The sequence below is a fragment of the Anopheles arabiensis genome, chromosome 2 (assembly GCF_016920715.1).
Source record: "Anopheles arabiensis isolate DONGOLA chromosome 2, AaraD3, whole genome shotgun sequence".
In the NCBI taxonomy this organism is placed as follows: Eukaryota; Metazoa; Arthropoda; class Insecta; order Diptera; family Culicidae; genus Anopheles; species Anopheles arabiensis.
The window spans coordinates 49,783,428-49,806,310 of record NC_053517.1 but is presented as its reverse complement, the minus strand read 5'-3'; the positions used below and the strand labels follow the sequence as shown (position 1 = coordinate 49,806,310).

At 43.6% G+C, this 22,883-nt stretch overlaps 1 protein-coding gene across 8 annotated transcripts in view; it reads right to left on the bottom strand.

Annotated features, from left to right (window-relative positions):
• LOC120898494 (diacylglycerol kinase theta) overlaps nucleotides 1-22,008 on the bottom strand; it is a 30,629-nt gene extending 8,621 nt beyond the window's left edge. Inside the window, exons 1-17 of one of the 8 annotated variants that reach the window (XM_040304426.1) lie at nucleotides 21,511-21,886; nucleotides 17,450-18,312; nucleotides 16,779-17,364; nucleotides 13,760-13,942; nucleotides 13,208-13,399; nucleotides 12,917-13,123; nucleotides 10,746-12,065; nucleotides 8,910-9,077; nucleotides 8,311-8,447; nucleotides 8,125-8,237; nucleotides 7,558-8,044; nucleotides 7,249-7,478; nucleotides 7,014-7,162; nucleotides 6,635-6,943; nucleotides 4,697-4,988; nucleotides 4,477-4,633; nucleotides 4,279-4,386 (exon numbers count right to left, since the gene is read on the bottom strand). In XM_040304426.1, the coding sequence (XP_040160360.1) occupies nucleotides 4,279-4,386; nucleotides 4,477-4,633; nucleotides 4,697-4,988; nucleotides 6,635-6,943; nucleotides 7,014-7,162; nucleotides 7,249-7,478; nucleotides 7,558-8,044; nucleotides 8,125-8,237; nucleotides 8,311-8,447; nucleotides 8,910-9,077; nucleotides 10,746-12,065; nucleotides 12,917-13,123; nucleotides 13,208-13,399; nucleotides 13,760-13,942; nucleotides 16,779-16,890 (4,164 nt within the window). In that variant the 5' untranslated portion in view covers nucleotides 16,891-17,364; nucleotides 17,450-18,312; nucleotides 21,511-21,886. Of the gene's footprint in view, nucleotides 1-231; nucleotides 3,091-4,278; nucleotides 4,387-4,476; nucleotides 4,634-4,696; nucleotides 4,989-6,634; nucleotides 6,944-7,013; nucleotides 7,163-7,248; nucleotides 7,479-7,557; nucleotides 8,045-8,124; nucleotides 8,238-8,310; nucleotides 8,448-8,909; nucleotides 9,078-10,745; nucleotides 12,066-12,916; nucleotides 13,124-13,207; nucleotides 13,400-13,759; nucleotides 13,943-16,778; nucleotides 18,313-21,510; nucleotides 21,887-21,950 lie in introns of those variants that run through there. The other 7 variants (XM_040304431.1, XM_040304429.1, XM_040304430.1 and 4 more) reach the window with 7 other exon arrangements.
• Between the last annotated feature and the right edge of the window lie 875 nt (nucleotides 22,009-22,883).

Genomic DNA, 22,883 nt, shown 5'->3' with positions numbered 1-22,883 from the left:
CCGCCGTCGCCGCCGTCCGGTCCATGAGATAGAGAGATAAATTTGTTTCGGGGTTTATTTTAGTGTTCAACCGTTTCATTAGTCGTGTTGTTGTTATTGCAGTTTGTTGTTGTTGGTTTGTTTGTTTGCCGTATGTATGAAGTGTATCGGGGTAGTGATAGAATTTAGCAACAGATTGTATAACCGTGAACGGTTTGAGGTTCAGCATCGTTTCATGTTCCGAAGAAATTGTTTTTTTTGTTGTTGTTGTTGTGTGTGTAACCAAAATTTAAAGCAAATATATGGTATAGCATGAACGCAAAGGAGGTTCATTTGTTGTTTGTTGCGGTTGGTTGATTTGTTTGATGAATGTTAGCGAACGTGATGGAATGCGCATTTCCGGCATGTTACAGATTGTTTTTGTAACAAATTGTCATTGCCGACATAAATCAGTGATTGGTAACGTTCAATAAGGTTAGATTTGTTTGTTTGACATCCACGTTTGAATAAAAAAAAGAAAGAAGAAAGAAGAATTGAGAACCAGTTTTAGCATCGTATTTGATCGTGGTGAGGTATATATGCGTCATGTTTAATTTGAGAGCAAGAAAAGAAGTATAAAAATAGTTTAAAAATGTATTGTGTTTATTAGCAAACTACATCATTGAAAGTAAAGATAATATATACCACGGAACAATACTATTGATGACGTGGGTATCGTCGATAGAAATAAGGCTCAGAAATAAAAAGACAAATTACTCAGTATGTAAAAATTGAACAAGAGCAAAACAAATGCAATAAACTGCGCACCACAAACATGTTGCTGAAATGTTATGAATATTAGCGAAATAATAATAACAATAATAATAAAAAACAAGTTACGTCTCGATTATGGAACCCTTCATAACCAACAAAACTATTCTAAAGCAGTTACAAATCAGAAGAAGAAGTAATTTCTAATCAAATAGATGTATATAACGTTCAAACTATAAAGTGACATGAGATAACCATAGGTAAAACTCGTTATGCAACGGTTAGCAAACAGTAATGTAATGTTGCCTATAACTGTCCAAGATGAGCTTGTATGTAGGCTAGCTGACAGGAGAACAAACGTGTTTACGTGAAATATGCTCATAAAAGAGATGTGTAAGATATAATAGGCGAATGTTGTACTTCCTACAAAACCGTAACAAGACAATAGAGGCAAGAAGAAATGTATATAGAAAGAACAAGGCACAGATAAAGTGAACTATCAAACAGTAGCAATATCCTGAGGCGGATAGCATGAGCAATCATTGATAAGTAAAAGGAATAGAGAAATAAATGCTTTAAGAATGGAAAAGAAAAATGCAGAACAAACAAATGTAGCATCAGTCGGAGTCCAGAATCCAAATCGAGATAGTGTGATTTAAACTGCATCATACGAGCGGCACGATACATGGTGGTGTGATAAAATGCTATGCTGTTAGAATTTAAATCAAACAAAAAACTAACTGTCAATTGATAATAACAGTTTAACTATAAAAATAATAACTGTGAGGTGTCGATGTAATCTTACATTCAAAAACATGAAATTCGTCGGAACAGGGATCGATGCAAATATGGGTCAGGATGATGCGAAGGTGATACGTTCGATTACTATCAATACTTCAGAAAGTGTGTATTACAGCCTGGTTTGCGCCTAAATGTTGGTGGTGGATGTTTTGGTGACAAGTACGGTGTGTTGGTGTCCTTTCATAACAATCAATTGGAACAGGGTTTGCATTTCTTCTCTACTGTGTATCAGCTGGTAAGTGTTCGGTAGGGGGTATGGTCGGTATGGTCGGAAATGGCGATACTTCTCACTACTTGTGGCGTGCGTCAATAGATCAATCGATTAGTATACATATCAAGTCATTCGAAATACACGTACCATAAAGTGCAGTTTAACGTGACGGAGAGAAAGAGAGAGAAAAAGTAAGACAGAGGAAATGAACGGTAGAGTAATTTGGGATCACTGTAAGAAGTGAGAGCTGGAGGCGTTGGGTGGTATTTGATAGCTGAAGTAGTTGCTGTTGTCAATTGGGCATTTACACACGTATATCGTGGTGCTTTACAGTTTGAATGTTCCTATTTGTATTCTTTAAAAAATCTTTGGTTTTTTCCTGTGTGAGAGCGAATTGATTGTTAGCCTTCGGTTGAGGTTATGATAAAGATGGCAACTTTAGAAGTACAATTAAGAATGGGACGATTGGGATAAACTTAAATCTTCTATACTCCTATGCAATACTATCCTCTATAATCTCACCGAATAACGGAAAGAACAATTCATTGGAAGGCATTTGTAGTATGTGAGTGTATTTTGAATACAAATTTATAGTGTAATGCTCACCTCCTGGAGAAGGAGGATGAGGAGGAGGGGGAAGAGGAAGAGAAGGATGAGTAGGAGGAGCAAGAGGTGGAGGAGGATTAGCTGGGGTGTTGTTGGAAATACGAAATGTTTTGCGCCTTTTTATCATCACTAACTCATCCTGCATGTAACTAGTAACGGTTCTTTTGCAGAAAATAACTTATGCTACCCGGCTGTAATCTGCGATCTTGTACGCATGATCAATACACAATAGAATAAGCGAATATATGTATATTTATAGAGTAGAAACGCATTTCACGTACGATTTAAAGTATGGCAAAAAGCGTTAGCGTTAGGGGCATTATTTTTTTCCTCAAAAACTTAACGAGTGCATGTTAAGCTCAAACCACCATCTTCCGCTGTTTAGCAAATATGACTGTGTATACTATGGGGTGTGTTTCTTTAGTTATCGTTGCCGCATTACACGTTTGCCGGACTATGGTACGCGCCACTGTTTGTTTAACGCTTCGTTTGCAATGGTTGCAATTGAATTTTGCTGGTTGGTTTGTCGGTTGGTTGGTTTGTATGTTTGTATGGTGATTTCATAGAAAACAGGAGAATAGAAAGCTAGGACCGGACGGACGGGTACTCTAGGTTCCGCTCAGGGCATCTTTATCACGATCTCCATTTTCTGGAGCTCCCCCTTGCGAGAATCCCGCAACGGCCGGTGAGATATGCGGTTCTGTTAGCCTCCGTTTGCTCTTAATTTTCTTCAGCATCGTTGCCTAATAGAAAGTTAATAGCATTTATAAGGTTGGATCAGTATTTAGGTAGGAAATGGGATCTAATGCTTGGAACAAACAATGAATAGAATAGCACTCGTTTTACTTTCTATGGTTTGTGTTAATGTTACATTCATGACACGTACACACACAAACACACACGCACACACACACACGCACACACCTACACACGATCAGACAGCCACGCAAACCACACACAGTCTTGGGGGGTTGGTTTACGGTACCAGGTACCAGGGAATGCCGCGTCCAATCACAACTTCGGAACAGTCATATATGTTTACTACATACAAATGCGTCGTAAATTTTGTCTCGGTGGGAAAACAAATACGGTGGGAGTAAGAGAAGGCATGTTTATGAACAAAATTATACTTTTAGCAACTGAGTGACATTTTAGATTTATACAGTCGTTTATGATACAATTAATATTTTTCACTAGTATATATTGTCTTGATACGATGAAGAGATGATAGGAAATGATTATTCACAAGATGGATAATTTTAATTATAAACCGATTTTCACTTGGTATAGGCGTTAAAATTATACCAAATATTCAATTAAAAAAAACATAACGAACATAAATTTTACGTTGACATTTGTACAATGTTCAAGGTTTCGTGAATGCTTCTCTTAGGTGTAAGTATCTTTTGTCATGTTATTAGTTGCAATTTATACAAACAATAATTTCAATAATTTGAGATAGGTTATGATCAACATATAATGATTAAGCATGACGCCAAACAGGTCTGTTTCGATGTAGATGAAGTGTAAAATGTCCGAGAAAAGTATAAAAAAAAGTTTAATGAAACCAATGAACATAATTTGCTACACTACTAGGTCGATGTAATATTTCTTCTATCGTTGAAATGGATGTACAGATTGAGGTGAATGGTATATGACCAGATGCTTTAAAATTCATGTACGGTTTCAAACACGACAGAACATGCCAATTTTCACACTTATTTTTGCTTTCATGTGGTGCAAAATCATACTAGTGAATGAAAGTGAAGCAACATAAAAGTAAGAAGCAAAACAAAACAATACGATAGTCGTAAATTACCATGCACAGACTAACAAAACTGAAACTCAAAATTTCTACCACAAGCGTAAAATAATGTTTTTTTAAAATATTTTTTTTTGCGAGTTAGATACGTAAACTGGGTTGCGCTTACCTTTAATGCCGATTTTAGAACGACAACGTCACCGGGGCTTTGAACCCACGGCTCTCCATCAACCTGTACCGGTATGTCGGAATGAAGATGAATTTTGATGTGACCACCCTGCGTGAAAGAGGACACCAGATTGATACGATTAGAGCCTGCGGAAAAGCGTACGAGCGTACAACTTAATTCCATTCGCCAAACACTTACCTGTGCTATTCGCATGGCCGACCGCAACCCGGACTGAATTTGCCCTAAATGCACTACACCTGTAACGCCAACGACTTCCAGCATACCGTCCCAATGGTTGGGCTTGCTGAATTGATCCTCCTTTTCCGGGCCCCATGGATTTGCTCCGGATCCCCAGCTACAAGGCCAACATCCCAATCAATACCTCACTTGAATCGCACGAAAGCAACGGTACACGTACCTTAAGATATTCAGTATGATGATACCCTCTACCGGGGGCAGCTCCACAACCTTCCCGTCCACCTCGAGCCGGAGTTCCTTGTGCAGCTCCTTGACCATCTTCCTTCCCACCATCTTGCGTAGGCCCATCTTCACGTACACGCCCTTGTTGTGCAGGCGGGAGTTGAACTTGTTCGGGTTTTCCTCGCGCGCATTATGGAAGTCCAAGCACAGATCGGCATCGATGCCGATACCAAAGTAGTTGTTCATCACGAATATTTGCGAGTTGTCCTCACTCTGTGCGCCTCCAACAACTGTGTACGGTGGTAAAAGATTGGGATATATTAATAGAGCTTTGGTGGTAGTAGGTCTCGCGGCAAACGGGCTATACACGGTACAGCTGATGACGGGTGCAAGAGCGTTGTCCTCCGTTCGATTCCGGTTTCGTAGGGTGCGGAAAGGCTAGCCCGAGGGCAGTGGCGGATTAACACGAGTGGAGGAAAATGTTTGAGGAGTTATAAAATAGAGAAGGATTGAGAAGTAAATTTACTTGTGAGCGGGAGATGGGTTCCTTTTCTCATGGCCCCATCCAGTCGCTTAGTTTGCATACTGCTTAATCCGCCCCTGCCCGACGGTATATGGGGAACGAGATAGCAGAGTTCATTGCTGTATTTGATTTTTTTTTTGTTTGGCTTTCTACTAAAACCAAAGAATCGACGAAGTGCAACACATCTTGCCTCATACACACCAAATACATTCATTCCAATAATGACAACGAGCATATCAACAACAACATCGACCGGCCTAGAACAGTATTTACAGCAACATCCATCAACTATGTCTGTGGTTGTTAGGTTGGATCTTTTGGTGGTGAGAGAAGTATACTGTCGGGGTATTTTTGTGTGTGTGTCCCAGATAATTCGGTTTCCACCATTGCCATTATGTTTGCGTTAGTTTGCATAATATTTACTTCAGTCGTTTCAATTTCAAACCAATCTCATCAAACGGTGCAACTTACGCTACTGATATCCAAAAATTACATTTCAAACTAGTTGACATAATTCTTTGCTTCATACTTTAAAAATCAAAATTAATAAGATAAGATATTTCTAATTGAATGTTTTGACATTTGCTTGTTTGCTTGTGTTTCATTCTTATTTTTATCTCAAGCAAATACGATGCATCTGCTTTTTGCCGCTTGTTAGTCATCATCCTGTTCTGAATTGTGATAGATGACAACCAAAAAGTACACACAGCATGCAGATACCATTCATTCCTTACAAGCTACGAACGGATGTACAAAGTTCGATCGGCACCATGGTTGGGCTTCTACTGTGGAATGGAACCGGGTAGTTTAACCACTACTGTCGGTAGCATAGTAACGGAAAGTAAGTAAGTAAGTAAGCAAGCAGGCAAGCCAGTTGTAGTTAGTACACGGCATTGCACACAGATAAGGGGTTTGTACAACTTGCTACGGTGGATTGCATCAACTATGTACGGTTTTTTGTTGTTGGTTACAGGGTGTTTTGTGGATTGGTTATTTCATGTACTTTTGCATGGAGTATTTGTGCCGTTTTGTGTCTGCTGTTTTCTTAACTACGAATTATTGAACACAACCACTCGCCACCTGTTTAGGTGATTTCATGGATGCGAGGGTAGTAAATACTGTTTGTGTGTTTGTAGGTGTGTGTGTAGAAAGACACAACTGACATAATGGCATCAGAGAAAGTTGGGAGCGGAGGAATATAATATATGTAAACGGGAGGATCAAGAGCAAGATTTGTGTTTTGTGATGAGAGAGACAGTAAAGGGAAAATATTGGTAGCAAGTAAAGCGATGACGGCCAAATGCAAGAAATTAGGATAACAGATACAGAGAAACAGAGGGAGAATAAGAGAGTGAGAGAGACAGAGAGAGAATGAGATAAATGCGATTGAGCCATCAAAGTACAGCAAATGACCTTGCGACGGGTTGGCCACGATCGCCACCGATGGGTGATGGTGTTGCTGGTTCTGCTGTTGTTGTTGTTGTTGCTGTTGCAATTGCTGTTGCTGTTGCTGTTGTTGCTGTTGGATTTTCTTCTTCTTACCGGTTGAGTTGGGTTGCGCCTTCGGGGTGGCATCTTCGGGCTTGTCCTCCGGATGGAACACCACCGTCCAGCGATCGAGCCGTATCTCTTCCGCGTCGATAACGTCACGCAGCAGATTTAGTGGATCCTCGCCACCGGTGTAACCGGCGCCCCAGCGCAGTACGCGTGCCAGATCGTTACCTGCAAACAGAACAGGATGCAAGCGATGCAGGGAGATGTTTCGCAACATGCGTGAATGTGCGCCACTTACCAGTGCCCAAGGGTACGATGGCGCACGGAGGGCTAGAGCATTCCGAATCTTGACCAACGTTATCCAGGCACTGCAACACCCAACCGATCGTACCATCGCCACCGCACACCAGAATCTTGTAGTCCTGAATGTGTCGGAAAACGTACAGCCTGCAAAAAAGCATGATGTGATCGTTAAACAGCGCTTGAGTTGAGCTGAACGAAACAACAAAGGAACATAAATCCCAGGAACATACCCAGGCAGTGGTCCACCGTTATCCAAATCAAACACTTGATATGGATTTAATAATTTACGAAAACTACTAATAAGCTCTAGACCCTGGCATCCACCGGACTTGACATTGACAAACACTAGCAATGGTTGGACACCGGCCGGCACCATGCTCGGTTCGATGTTGGGCAACAGCAGCACGAGCAAATGTTTCTCCTCGTACTTCGACTCCCGCAGTGCTTGGAATGCACGGACCTGCATGGCGATGGGAAGAGATTAAGCGTTAAAGCACACCGTACTGTGGGGCAGTGCGATTGCCGTTGCGCACACTTACAGCCTTTGATGCATTTTCGTAGGTTATCACTAGCGAGCCGTACTCGTAGTAGATCGGTCCGATGCTACTGAACTTGTTCTCGAAGCCCAGAAACTCCGTCAGTATGTGCTCGTAGTTGCGCTGCGACAGCCCCGGCGGCAGGTTGCCCACGAACAGTGCCAGATTCGGCCCATGCGGATCCTGCTTCAGCTGCAGGTAGAAGCGCATCAGCTCCATCTGCCGTATCGAATCCTTCCCGAGCTGCTTCATAATTTCCCAGGGCCGCTCGTTCCACGACAGGACGCGCTCGGTGACGCCCCGATCGAGCAGTATCTCCGAACAGCGGTAGTCCTCGATCTGGTGGCTTTGCAGGCCGAACTTTTTCAGCGATTCGCAAATCAGATCCTTGACGGTGGTATCGTTGTCCACCGGTATGATAACGTAAGCGTTCTCCACCTGCAGCTTACCCGGATAGACTCGTACAAAGCCGTGATCATTCTCCTTATCACTGCGGGGAGGGACAGATAAGCGCAGATGTTGGTGAACGCTCCCGAACAGAACGAATAGCGGTTTGGCCTGGGTACTCACCGAAATCTTAAGTATATAGCTGGTCTTTTGCCCTCCACACGATGTAGGCCGGGTACTGGAGTTGGGTCCTGCAATCTGACCTCATCACCATAGACATCAGTGAGAAAAAATAGCTGCAAGCACAGGGTGTGATAATCGTTCGGTTAGTTCTGGATGGTTAGTAGGTTAGAACGTAGATAGACTTACATTTGGATCCCTGGCTATGTGGAAGGCCCTCAAGGCGGTGGTCAACAGTTGTTCCAACGAGCATGTTCTAGGTACATTAATGGCTCTGAAAATTCTTCTTCGATATGAACAGTTTCCGTCGAATACCTTGATTGTTTCTGTAAAAAAGCGAGAATGGTAAGCGGCAATTGTTTAAGTAACACCCCTTGCAAGAGCCACCAATATTGCCCACCAGCACCAACACAGCTTACAGTTTCCTGCGAAACAGAAAACATCCATTGCCATTTTTATCTGTTGGCATGCTGCAGCTGTTTCGAAGGAATTGGAAAGCTGTTGCACTTTTAGCATGCACACTATGCACATTTTCCCGTAGAACGAAACTGAAGGCATCGTTTCCAGTTCTACCGTGTGTCTGGTTTTAGGAGGCTGTGTATGAGTGTAGAAAAGTGGAGCACTCACTGCTCCCATAGAAACTCCGGTTTCCGGTCGTGCAAACAATGGGAATTTTAACGAGCGGTTCTCTCGCCGTTTCACAAACATAACCACCCACACCCACCAATTCATACACAAACACACTAACATATACACATACACACAAACACACACAAATGCGTACGTACCTTCATCGCGCTCCTCCTTGTCCTTATCTTTCTTATCCTTATCTTTATCGGGCTTATGCGCAGAATCTGGCTTCGAGTGAGTACCGGAGCCGCTGCTCTCGCCTCTTGGTACGTACTCATCGTCCCGATAGCGGTTCTCTGTAGTTATCTCCTCGGAGATGCTGCGAGCTGTTGGGGTTGGGTGGTGGGTGATTGAGTTTGAGTGGAAAAGAGTGGTGGATGGCAGGGAGGAGGGGGAAAAGGAGGTAGAAAGGGAAGACGGAAAACGATGTAGAGTGTCGTTTTGTCCCCGTCCGCATGGCAGGGTTCCGATTCGAAATTGTGGAAGTTCAAGCATTATGCAGGATGGACATGAAAGGCATGAAAAAAGGAAAGAGAGAGAGAGAGAGAGATAGATTCGGTGTAAATGTAGTTTTGTCATGAAACGTGAATGTTTGCTTACACTATAAGAGCATCGTTCATAAACAGGTGAGAAGGTAATAAAAACAGAATGAAAAACTCAACTCAAACCATTCCATTTAGCTGCAATTTTTGGTTTGTTTATGGCAGAGCGTATCCAACCTAGTTGAGCAATATTCCATCCCATTCCACACTGCCAGAAAGGATGTGCTTCAGTATATGCGGAATGAAATATTCAATCGATGCCAACTACAGCACATTTAGCATGCATTCGCTTCTGTCGGTGTTAGTGCTGGGGGAGGGTTTTTGACGACCGTGGCTGTGTGTAGCTGTCCCGAGCGTGAGCACCAATTCCTGGTGAACAAACAAACACGCACACACCTCACACACCCAACGGGCCCACAGGAACACGGGAGCGACCGAACCGTTTTTGGGCAAAAGTGTGAAAATGTCAGGGAGCATTCGCAATTAACAGTGTGAAAAATAAATAAAATATACAAGCAAGAAAAACAGGACACCTTAACTTTATCGATTTTCGCACCAAATTAACAGCACCGGACGAGCAATCTAGCAAACGGTAGCAGTCCGTCCACCTCTCTATCTACGATGGATCGACACCAGAGAACAACGCACACACACACACATGTATATTGTACACCTTTATGCTGTCCGCGGACTGGTGCTCTGTTCGCTCTTTTCGAACTTCTCTTTCCGGCGTCGTATTTGGTAGGCAATCAGGATCACTTGTAGCTCAGTACACCGTGTCTGTGTTGTGGGGTATACCTGTATGTATGTGTCTGTGTTTTTTTTCAGCATTGCATTCAGTACGCGCATTTGGAGTGCATGCTTTTGTGCAGGTTTGCAGCCGCTCTGTACTGGTTGATGACAAAACTTTAGCCCTCCTGTTGCATCTGACACATTCATTGTGTAGGTGAATTCGAGGAAAGAAAGAAGTTTTCAGCCAACTTCGGGGCTTGAACTTTTCGCTCCTTTTCGCACTTTTTTCTCACTCTCCTTTTCTCTGTCTCTTGCACGCTCTCTCAATCTCTCGCTTTTGCTCGTGTGGATTGAGTGTTGCGATGGATGCGATTCTGGCAGCACAGGCCCTCGGTTGCCAATTTAGTCGGTATTGTTTCAGTGTTAGTAAGGGCTGGTAAAACGTTGGTAAGCAGAAGACCAATACATCAATTAAGGACATAAAGCAGATGCGTCACTCTTGCTGGTAAAAACAGAAACGCAAGTTCTTGTGAGGTTAATATAAAATGAAATCATAAAAAAACAATGACGCACAAACAGAAACAAACAAACAAATGATTAGTAGGGGTCCTTTAAAAAATGAAAGAAAAGTTACACATAAAATCTAAAGCAACTAAAAGCAAACTCAAACAAGAAAAAGAAAAAAATGAAATAAAATAAAACAGAAAATAAAAGTCGCACCTCTGCGTACACGACATCCAGTTTTGCTCCAGCCCATGGAGCACTTTCGCATCTGTCGATAGATACGACCGAGCAGGTGCTGCGTTGGTGAGTGCGACAGTGCGCCCTGCTGCTCCGCCCTACCGACCGTCGCTGCACGGTGGCGCTGACGCTGCGTATCGCTATCGGCGCTTCCGGTCGGGCTCACCGAGGTGGTGGTGGGTTCATTAGTGCAGCCCACTAATGCTGCACCGACTGCACTAGCAGTCGTGCTACCGTTCGGTTCGGAACCGCCCTCGTTGTCGTCGTCGATGAAGCTAAACCCACTGACGTCATCGTACGACACTACGCGCCTCGGCTCGACGCAGGTAAGCAGCAGCTCGTTCGCTGACGCCACCGTAAGATGGTGACCGAAATGTCGCCCCACCGTAGGTGTGGCTGCCGCTGCAGCAGTGGTGCAGTCGAAGGAGTGCGAACGTTCCACCGTTCCTGCTGCATCGTCCACCTCCCCGTTCATCCCGCACACGGTAAGTAGTAGCGGCGGGCCCGAAGCACAAGCGGACGATGACGTCAACGAACCGGAAGGAGTGTGCACCAGCACCGGTGCAAGCGCGGTCCGTATTGGGGCCATCGTCGTTGGCTCGCTGGTGCTGCTGCTGCTGTTGGTGGTGGTACCAGCGTGAACGAGCAGCAGCTTCGCCAGTTCGCCACCATTAAATCCAGCCCGGCGTGCGTCCAGCGGGGAGGGAGATCTCCGGGGTGCCTGGTGCTTTTTGCGAAACCGCGCCAAGAACCGGGGACTGTAGCAGGCGGCTGATTTAACGAAGCGCTTTGGAATGCTGTTAGTTTGATCCTGAAAGGAACGGCTGCGCGTCACCAGCGTATCGGTCGGTGGTCCGGCGGTGGCAGCTTTGGTACGCCGCAGGGCAGGATGGATAAGGTTGCGGCTGCGTGTCGGCCGCATCGGCCAGTCATCGTCCGTTTGCAGCAGCAAGCTATTATCACTGTGGTATTGCTGGTGCTGGTGCTGCTGCTGCTGATGGCATTGCTGCTGCTGGTCGTCTGGCTTTTGCTTCTGCTGCTGATCGCTCCTTTCCAGGGCTGGAATCGATCCAATCGCACTGGAAACACTGTCATCGTCATCGTAGAAGGTGAAGCTCACGGGTGATAGCGGAGCGGTGCGACCGTGATGCTGACGCTCCTCCTGCCGCACACTGTGGAGCAAAAGTTCTGTGCTTTCGCTGCAATATTCAATTTGCTCCTGCTGCTGTTGCTGCTGTTGCTGATGTTTCTGTTGCTGATGCTGCTCCTCCTGATGCATGCCGATGGTCCACAGTTCCGCTGCGGACGTGTCAAGCGCCGGATGCATGCGATCATTATATCACGCAATAGGTCGCACGTATCGAGTGGTTTTGCAAGAAACCCATCGGAGGCCAACAGACAATAGCGCCACCGCCATGTTTCACAGCGTGGGACAGAGCGAACCAACGGTGGTGATAACGTGGTATGGTGTGCGGGCGACAATAGTAGCAATAGATATACCGAGCAGGTGAAGTAAAGGGTAGGGCGAAAAGGAGCGGGGTGCACATGTAGCAGAAAAGAGACACACAGGCAGACGAGCACAATCACACGAAGAGAGCGCAGGTTGTGGCACAGGTGCGGTGGATTTTTTTATGTATTTCGATATTGAGGAATGGTTTGTTTTTGTTTAAATTGGCGATGAGTGGCAACAGCGACATAAAGAAAGAAAATAAAAAGAAAAACAAGGACATCAAGAAAAAAGATAGAAAGAAAATGGAGATGGAAAATAATGAAACCTGGCGTTGTTAAATCAACCACAAACACGGAAACATGACACCAGATGCGAACAGTGAATAGAATCAGAAGATGTGTATTGCCGAATGCGTTTCAGGTCGCTTCTCGAGCGTGCAGCATTTGCTGACCATTCGATTGCTAAATGAGCCAATAGTAAATGAATTGTTAGATCGAATAAAGATTTAGAACACACTCCTCCTCCTAGAGTAATTTTTCGTTCGATTGGCGATTGCTAAGAGTGATATGCTTACGTTTTCGATTGATGAGGGTTTGTTTGGTGAGAAGAATTAATTTAGCACCGAATGAATGAACCAGTGAATGAGTTTGCATCGATGAACAAAACAGGATATCAAATAGCTCGAAAAACCAACACTTACGACAGGAATAGTCGCGCTGTAATCCAGGCGTTCCTTTGTTGCGATTCTGCACACCGATGATCGCCTCCATCGGCACTTCCGTCCGCGGTATGGACACTGCGTGTGGTGGCAGATAGATGGGCTGCAATGTGCCAAACGTACATTCGGCCGAGATGTTGTTTCTGCAACCGCCGTGGGTAGTTGTGCCGCACCATTCGCAACGATAACCTGCATTGGGGGTAGAATGGAAGTGGGAAACGGATGTGTTAATCAGGGCCGGGAACGTTCGAAAAGCGTCGAGTTATACCGTACCTGTAAGGCATTCGTAAGACCAGCACGTCTTCTTACAGTACGCACACTTGGACGATTGTGGCAGGTTGCCTTCGCGCCAGTGGTGCTGATGTTTGACGTGGCCCAATTCCTTGCCCGGAACGTAGGTTGCATTCTCCTTACAGTCGGGGATGGCAAAATCCTGACACTCGACATGTGCAAAGTGTTCACATACTGCAGTGAAAAGAATGGTAGTTGTTAGAAAGTTAAAATAATTTGATAAAATAAATCAAGATATTTTGCAATACATGGCAAAGGGAATGTTTTTTTTAGATCACTTTATAGATCAGTATGAATGGCAGTTTAATCCATAAATAAATGCATGAGAGCTAGCAAGAGCAGCATGATTGTGTACTAATCCAGAAATAACCATAGCAACAGGTGCTGCTCCGCCTATAATACGCTCCAATTGTGTTATGGGCAGAACTAAAGAAAATGAATTGCTGGATGTATGAGGCATCTAAAAACAATGTACAAAAATGCAAACACAACACAAGCGACACATCAGCGGAGGTACGTTGTATATTTACTTACTCAAGCAATGAACGGCGGGAGTTTCATCTAAACGCTTGCGACAAACCGAACAAAACTTGCGCTTATGATGTGATGGTTCGGACCAACAGTGCGCCACCGGGTTACGGATCAGATAGGGTGCAACGCCTGTGCACGGTGTTACGATGTTGGTTACGCACTTTTCATGTACTATAAAGTTACACACTGCAATGAAAAAGATAAGAAAACGATATTAGCGTTGTTTAATAAGTGTATGGAATAAAAATCAAAGCAGACGAGTGAAAGAACAGAATGTTTAATAGACGCGCACCCTGCTGTACTGTTTCCAGCAATGTCGTTGTTATTGTTGTTCGAAAAGTTTGGTTGATTAACAAATCAATAACATTATGCTGTAGAAATGGTTTGGGGTGGAATGAAGAAAATGAGCTCTGCGAAACCAGAGCTCGTGGTGATAACAACGGTACTCAGAGAATCTCGCAATCAGAGAGCGATAAGTAACTCATCGTGTCAACGCCGATACAAATGCACCAGTGCAAACGAATCAACGTAATTGCTCACAATATAATGAATGTACATGCTAATAAGATATAAAATTTATAAAATAAAAAGGCAGGAAAAATATTCCAAGTATTGAAGTTGCTCTATTATTGTTTTATCTTTGTAATAATACAAAATATTGCTTATAAAGCACATGGAGACGCATGCTGCTTTACCAAAAGTAATATATTTTCAATCCCCCTAGTCAAATCGTTTTAAGCTTGAACCTGAGTTTCAATAGAAATATATATCAATAAGATGGTTTTCCTACTGGCGCTTTGCAGTTCGTTCTGATGATATTGAGCTATAAATTAATTTTTAACTGAATGGAGGCGCATGGTTACTCATTAATTGTTTGACTATTTTTTTTTATTTTATTTTACATTATAAGAACTAGCTGTGTCCTATTAAAAAAGTCTTAGACTTCTGTGGCTGATTGATAAATATGCCGTGTATTAGGGTGTATACATAATGATTGTTTAAACAAACAATAACTGGCCTTTGTTGTTTGTGATTTGATAGGTTCAAACTATTCATTTCGATTGTATAACTTAAATTTCAATGTGATGATTTCCTGGGTAAAATTTTCTTAATTTCTTGTGAAAAATCTTCACGAATCGTTAAACAGGCCTCAAACAATTAAAAATCCGCGATCAAGTACTGAAAACGATCGCACGTGAACATATGCAGCAGCGCTCTTGTCCGATGTTTATGTTAACTTTCGGGGGTATACTATGTGTTCAGCATTGAATCTATTTTCTGCCGTTCCCTTAAGTCGTGACCATACCCGGACACGCCGATTAACGGGGTGAAAAAATTCCAACCAAGCACCACCGCTAGCAGCAGGCCTGCTCACTGTACACAACTACTGGTCCACTGGTGGCAATGAACAGTGATGACGCATGAAAAGCCCTTCATCGATTTGCTCGATGCTAATAGTGAGCAAAAGCGAAGCGGTTCGCAAACAAGTAGAGGGTCGCATACAGGTTGGTGTAGTATGGTCGTTCGAAGTTGGATTAGAATCATATATATTGTGTGTTTACAGGGTATAGATTTCATTTTAGGCATACCACAAAATTTATACAGAATATCTCATTTAAGATAAAGAGATGCAACATGGCAAACAAAAAATTTCACAGATAAAATTCTTTAACATTATATTGCTTATGTAAATAACTTCACCATACCATCAACCATTTAAACTTTAAATAATGCATTAATGAAAACGTCTATGATATGAAAACATTTTTTTGCATTTTTCTATTACTTGTTTTTATAATATGAAATAGATGAAATTAAAAACATTTAAAACAAATTAAAGGTGATCTTTTATCGCTTACAGGTCTTACAATTTTTTTAAGTTTCGTATTTTTGAGACTAAAATTTCGACGAAGCGTTTGAGCGAATAAATTTTACTATCAAAATATATAGTTCAGATTTTCTGTTGAATATTTTCTAATCAATGATCCTGTACAAAATGTATCCATCCAACGAAGTACGCAAAAAGCTTTTTAGCTTGAAAAAACTAAGTGACAGGCGTCGTATAGCGCAGCAAATGTTCGTTGAAGGTTTCCTAACGGGGAACATCGAATGTTCATCCCTACTCCAGCGATTGGACATCTATGCTTTGAAGACCCCTCTACGCACGCGACCTATGCTTAATTTCCCTCGTCGTCGTACAATTTATATGTGCAGAGCTTTTAATGAAGTCTACCAATTTTTGGAGTTTGATACATTAAATACCGCATTTGCGCCAGGATATAGTCGATAAGTTAAGTTTGTAGCCTAAGTTAAGTTTAAACCTAAGAAAATTCATCAGGACTAAAACTGTCCATTGAATAAAAACTTAATAATAATAATAATTTATCAAAATCATCTCAAAACAAATAAGACATTCTAAAATCAAGAATTAGGTCATGATTACCATGTTACTTTTATCTCGTGCTTTCATAGTAATTTGGCGCTAAATATGAGTGTTCTAGTGATTGTAAAGCCCTTTAATATTCTGTAAAATTGGACGTTCATAATAGTAAGAAGACTTGAAACACGTACATGGTAAGCCTGGGGTTTGAAACATGGCACAATATATTAAAATATTTGTTTTTGGGTGACCAACAATGTCATTTATTGGACGCCTTAATAACATCAATCCAAAAGAATTAAGATGACGTACAGAATTTCAGCACTATTGTTTTCTTGCAATTACGTGCTTTACGATACAACTGAATCTTCACAGTACATGTTTATTCATCTAAACACAAGACTTCCTGAAATGTGAAGCTAAAAGTGGACCAAACTCTCAGTGGTAAAAAGGTAGAAAGTAAAAGAGAGAATCGTCGGGACGACCAGAAAGAGAGCCAGAGAACTGGCGCCAAGAGATAAGCAAGTAAGTACGGAACCGATGAAACACAACATAAAAATATACAACACACCAGAAGCAGCTAAAATGGAGATAAAAAAATACGCCCCAAACAAGATTGAAACTCAGTGAATCAACACGCACCTTCACAGATGTATCCTTGTCCGATGAGCCCCCACAGCAGATCCGAACAGTGATGGCAATAGGTTGGTTTGTGAAATGTCTTTCTACCGAATGTATGCTCGCCACCCGCCATTTTGTTTCCAATAGCACAATCGTTGCGATATGGCAATGATGATGATGCTGGTGGTGGTGTGATGACGACGGCGATGACGAACGTATCGACAAGCGCGCGCCTAATGCGGGATGCGGAGGGGGTTGGGTGGCGACGGGGCAACAATGACGACAGGACACCGACCGGTGCAGTGTGGTGCGCCAGACGGATGACGGATGACTGCAGCCCGAGATAATTTCTCTCCCTGGCCAACAGACAGCTGGTTGTTGTTGTTGTTGTTGTTGTTGATGATGATGATGATGATGATGGGAGGCGATGCACTCCAACAGGGTCCGTTGTTGGGGAGGCCGCCGCTCGCTGAGTTTGGCTAGAGTTTGGTGGAGTAGTAGTTGACCGTTGACGTTGTTGCTTTGGTTACTGTCGGTGGCTGCGTTGGTATTGTTGTGCTTGTTGTTACTGTTGTTACGTGCGTATTTGTTGGTTCCAGTTGTTCCACTGCGTGCAAAGCAATCGAATTAGAATGCTTGGGAATATGTTTTTTCCTCTATCTTTCACAGAAATTTCTGTTTTAAATATTTACTGCGTCGTTCCACGCTGGATTTTCCTATGGCTTTGCTGCTGTCATATCATGCTTTAAATCGGGAGCGCAGTAATTATCGATTTCTGATGGTACCATCATCTGTTACGATCTGCAGGACTCTTGATGTGCACTTGTTTAAAGCCCAACGGAAAGTGTGATGGCCGTTCTAGCACCTCTGATGTTGCTGGATCTCGATGTGTACTCCGTTGCGAGCAGAAAATCAACCTCCACCACCACCACCGACACTGAACTCGCAACTGACTCGCAAAAAATGGAACGGTTTCCAAAAACAAGCCAAACTGACCGGTGCCTGTGGAGTGTACTTCCGCTGTCGTCGGGAGTCGCCGAGTCTGGTGTCTGGCGGCTGGAGGTGGGGGATCGAGAAAACGCCTGTAAAGCTACGAAGCTACACCAGCATCGGCTTGGCACTTTAGCAGCAATAAAAAAAAACAACCACTTTCCCTGGCTCTGGTTGTACGGTTACTCCTTCGCGGCAAGCACTTTACTGTTTGCCAACCCTCACTATCATCCGTCTCGATTCAAGCGATCGAATTCACTGGTTGTTCTTAAACTATGTTGCTTACACTATGTTCACCGTGTCACTCGTTTCACGCACTTCCACAACGGTGTTCTTGCTGGTGCACCTGTAATGAACGTTAATCTTTTCTACCGTGCACCGTGTTTTTGCACTCTGTTAATCCACTGCACTGCCCACCGGTACTGCTGCTTTCGTTTACATGGCTTTTCTTGTTGCTGCAATGCTCATCCCACACCTGCACTGTACACTTGCACCGATAATGCTCACTTGCCTTTGGGCGCATTTATTTGCTAATTATCTTATCTTTGTGCGTTCCATTGTACAACTGTGAAAAGGGAAAAATGGTAACTTATTGCAACTGCACGAGATTGGCGATAAAGATCACAACAACGAAAACTTTCTTTTCGATGTAATTGAACCCATAAATTTTGCAATTCACTGCAGACGAACACACACACACACACACACACACAAAGAGTAGAGTAGTATACTACTCGCAAATCTGTTAGCAAACTGGAATGTATCAGTTTTTTTACAATAACAACACTGAGTTCCACATTGAACTATCCTCTATTCATATCATATCAACATTTTAAAGAATTCCTTCACATTTTTACAAAAAAGGTATTGTACAGTGATACAAAAAAAACTACAAAGTAAAGAGCAAACGCAACGGACGCGTCTCAGCGCTGCAAAAAAGAGAAGCAAACGGTTCACCCTCACATCTCACATTGTGCGCACCAGAAACAGGGACAGAGGAAGGATTTTCGATCTGTAGATTTTTTTTTCCACTGGCACTTGGTGCTGCTGGTAAACTTCACAAGTCGCACACGATCACCACACAAACACACACACACACACTCATACACACACGCGCTCCCACAAATACCAGCACAAACGGACACGCAAACAAACTTGGAGGACATTTCGAAAAAAAGCCACATCCGTATATTTTTGCCATCACTTGCTCCACTTCTTTTTCATACCTCTTTTATCACTTTAGAAACTTTCCCTCTTTCTCTCTTTCTCTCTCCCTCTATCTCTCTCTCTATCACACTCTCTCTATCATGCCACTGATACGCTCTCTCTTTCCGTCACTCTCGCTCTCATTCTTCATTCTAATGGCGGACGGGAACACAGAATCACTACGCGTAGCGACCTTTTACTCAACGGCCGTAGCAGATTTGCTCTCAATTGTTCTCACATCATTGCGAAAGGAAATGTATTTTCGTCCTGAGCGGAAATAACGGTCAAGGTGGTGCTGCTTCTGGACAACATATTTTTCGTTACTATTTTCCTTTTTGCTGTGAACTCTGGTGTGTGAGTTGGAATATTGTGTTGCTGTGCAAACTCATCGCATCTGTGGCGGAGTGTTATTGTTTATTGGGATTTCGTTTGATTTTCACAGGTGTTAAGCAAACATGTTTCTTTAGAGCAATCAAGCAAACTCGATTCTCGCTCCATTGATCTTGCCACAGCATTCACGTGCAAACCACGAACACATACAAGCGCGCACGTATGCACGCACGCACGCGAACAGCCTCCTCGAGTACGGGAGCAGAGTGTCGGACAAATGCGAGTCCGATCCGCCATACTTTCATTGGTACGATTGTGTGCGTGTGAGGCAGTGTGAGTGTATTTGCGCGCGCACGTCCATCTGAGTGGAGTGGAAAACTGAACATTTCCCTTTGGCAACGGCTCGACGTGGAAAAGCAGATAGTGAAGAGAATGAACACACAAAAAAAAACGCTACGAAACACACGAGACGCGAACGCACACATGTACACACGCAGGCGCACGCATGCATCATGTAGCGCACTGTAAGGTGGAAGGGTGTGAGGGTTGCTGAGAGAGGAAGAGGGTGGGGGGGGGGTTGGAGATTTGGAGGTGTAGGGCAGATTTGCTCTCGAGGTTACTTTGAACGCATTGATTTCTTTTCCTGGACAACTTCATGGCGATGAGGTGAAAATGTTATTGCATAAACCAGTAATAATAATCCAGTACATAGTATGTACTTATTGGTAACGTACGAATGTATCCAATGAATCCTGGATCGCTATACTATTTGGGTTCGCTTCTTCAATTCACATTTGCGCTCATTGTATCGAGCGATTCTCTATTGCACGCTTGATGGTGCCTCCCATAGCTCTGTTACTCCGCGTTTGTGTGGATCAGTTTTCCTCCCGAACGACTGTGTGTGCCGCTGTATGTGTTGGTGTAGAAGCTCTTCCCAGCATGATTTGCTCTTGGGAAAGGGAGCCGTTCATTAGTTAGTCAGCGACTACTTTGATAATGTTTCACTGGCATTGCTTTCGATGAAAATGGCTTAGTGTATGATACTTTGCCACAAGGGGGATGCAGGTCCACTGTTCGAGTATTTGAAGAGAATACTAAAGGAAAAAACATCTTCACATCTCACGCATACAAACACGCGCACATACACCCACACACTTACGCGCACATACATATTGCTAGTCGTCAGCGAAATTGGAGAGCATCTCGATGCCAGTCCATTTCATGGTTGTATGTTTCATTTGAGCAGCTAAAAGCCAGGTTTTTCAAACATTTTCTCCTCTACACAAAGAATTTTACGAGTGGAAACAAGCCGAATCTCCTGAGAACGGATCGGTTAGGGAGGGAGGAGGGGGGGGAGCTATTATTTTAAACCACTAGCGAAGAAACTCCTGTTGGAGAATACTATGCAATTTTTGCCCATCCTGGTTGTGGAGTTTTTCATGCATGCAAAGCTTTGAGACATTTGTTTTTTTTCTTTTCCTATCCTTTTATCGGTCTCACGCACACAAACGCGTACACTACTGATATCTCATCCAAGAACGTGCGCACACTCACGCACATACGCACCACTGAACGACATACAGTCACTTTCTTTCATTTTTCATTTCCTTTTCACAACCCCTGTTTCCAATCTTTTAAAACACATTCACATCTCTGCAATCTGCACTTATTTCTAATCTTCACACACTCAACCACTTTTACATTTGAACAACTCTCAGACACGCGCACAGAAGCACGAACGCACCCGCGCACACACACATAATTGTTCACGTTGTATGACGATGGCCTGTCAGCACACATGCACGCGAACGTGCGCGCACGCTCGCACACGAACACACATACACAACCAGACACTCATAGGGGGCTACGCAATCGTGTGCCCTCGCTACGGTCACCTCAACGGGGTCAAAGATGTAGCCAATTCACCTGTTTTCCAAGCTAAAATCTCTTGCCCCATTTGCACAGATTAATTTTTCCTTCCCTTTTCCTTCCAACTTGCACACCAACCGACCAACACACGCACACGGACATGCACACATACACAGATATATGTTTCGTTTCCTTTCTATAATTTTCTTAACGGCTGGGACCGCAACGTTTCACTGTTTTTGCAGGGTGTGTTACTGTGAGTGTGTGTGTGTATGTGTGTGTGTGTGCGTGTGTGTGCGTAAGAAAGAAATGGCACACTGAGACTGCCCCCCCACCAGAAATGATTAAAGAACCATACACGCTTAGGTTTCGATCGCTTCCTTCACTAAATTCACCGCAAACCCGCACACTGCCGTCCCTTCCTCGCTGTCTTCTGCGCCTGGCACAAAGAGGTGGGGGAGGGGGTGGGAGCGGAAGCACTGAAGAGTGTTTTAGGCCGTGACTGGGGCCACCAGCAGCAGCATTGCGGATCCGGAAGCCACCGTCGTGGATGCTGCCGATACCGATGTCTGCTGTTCGGTTGCAGCTGCCGACGCCGCCATCGCCGTCTTGCACAGTGCCAACGCAGCCAGAAAGTGTTGCTCCATTTTGTTCCCCCTGGTTGTCACCATTACGACGACGTCGCTCCGGATGACACACGGGCACGGTGCGAGTAAAGATTGAAAACTGAGCCCACTTTTCACCAGCGACCGACCTGAGAGACCAAAACCTGAACCTGACCCGTCCCGACCGACCTACCTGACCGTGCAGCTCAAACGCGGAGAGATGCTCCGGAACGATTTCGTGACCCATTCTCGCCAACTCCTGGGCCAATGAGGTTGCGGCGAGAGGAGCCAATTTTGTTACGGGAAAATTCACACTGAACAGCGCACGCTAGAAAGAGAGCGCGAGAGAGCGAGATGGTGAGAATTTATGAGAGCGAGTTGGAATTTATTGGGAAAATACTCTTTTCGTGAGCACGTAGGTGAGTTTTTCTCGCCTACTTGGAGGAAAAATCGAATTTCTGTGGGGCAGATGAGAGAAATGGAGCGCGCGATTTACTCGTGGGGGAGAGAAAAGAGAAAAGTAATGTCCATAAATTGTACCAAATCAAATCCTACGGACGTCATACTTAGGGGAGGGATTAAAAAAACCTGTCAATCAAATATTTTCATCCCATTTCGGGGAAGTAAGATTGAAGATATGGTTGAAATAATCAGCTTGTCGCATTTATCTTCCATTAAAAATTGAAGCAGAGGTAATTTTCCAATCCACTGTCCTTAGAGGTGTCTCTATTTAATCGTTTAAGGTGCAGACACTTTCCTTCAATATCACCTTTTTTCTCTAAATAATGTGTCTCATTTGCGTTCTTACCCTGCTATCTCTCGCTTTTTCAATCTCTCTTTCTCTTCTGCCTCTCTTCGACTCTCTTTTATCTCGCCTTATTCTCATTCAATTTAAAACCTTCCAATGCTATAATCCGAGAATTATTGTTCGCCTTTAGTTTTCTCAACATTACTTTGCATTCAACATCCGGTTATCTCTAGCCGTTGTGGATCATCTTTGTTGTTAATTGTTGTATGCTATTTCCTTCAGGCCGAAGAATCGCACATTCGCATCTCTCGGTCGTGAGAGAATTCCTTTTGGTGTGTGTCATTTTCCTTTTGTACGTAGCGGAGTGCTCGCGGGCGC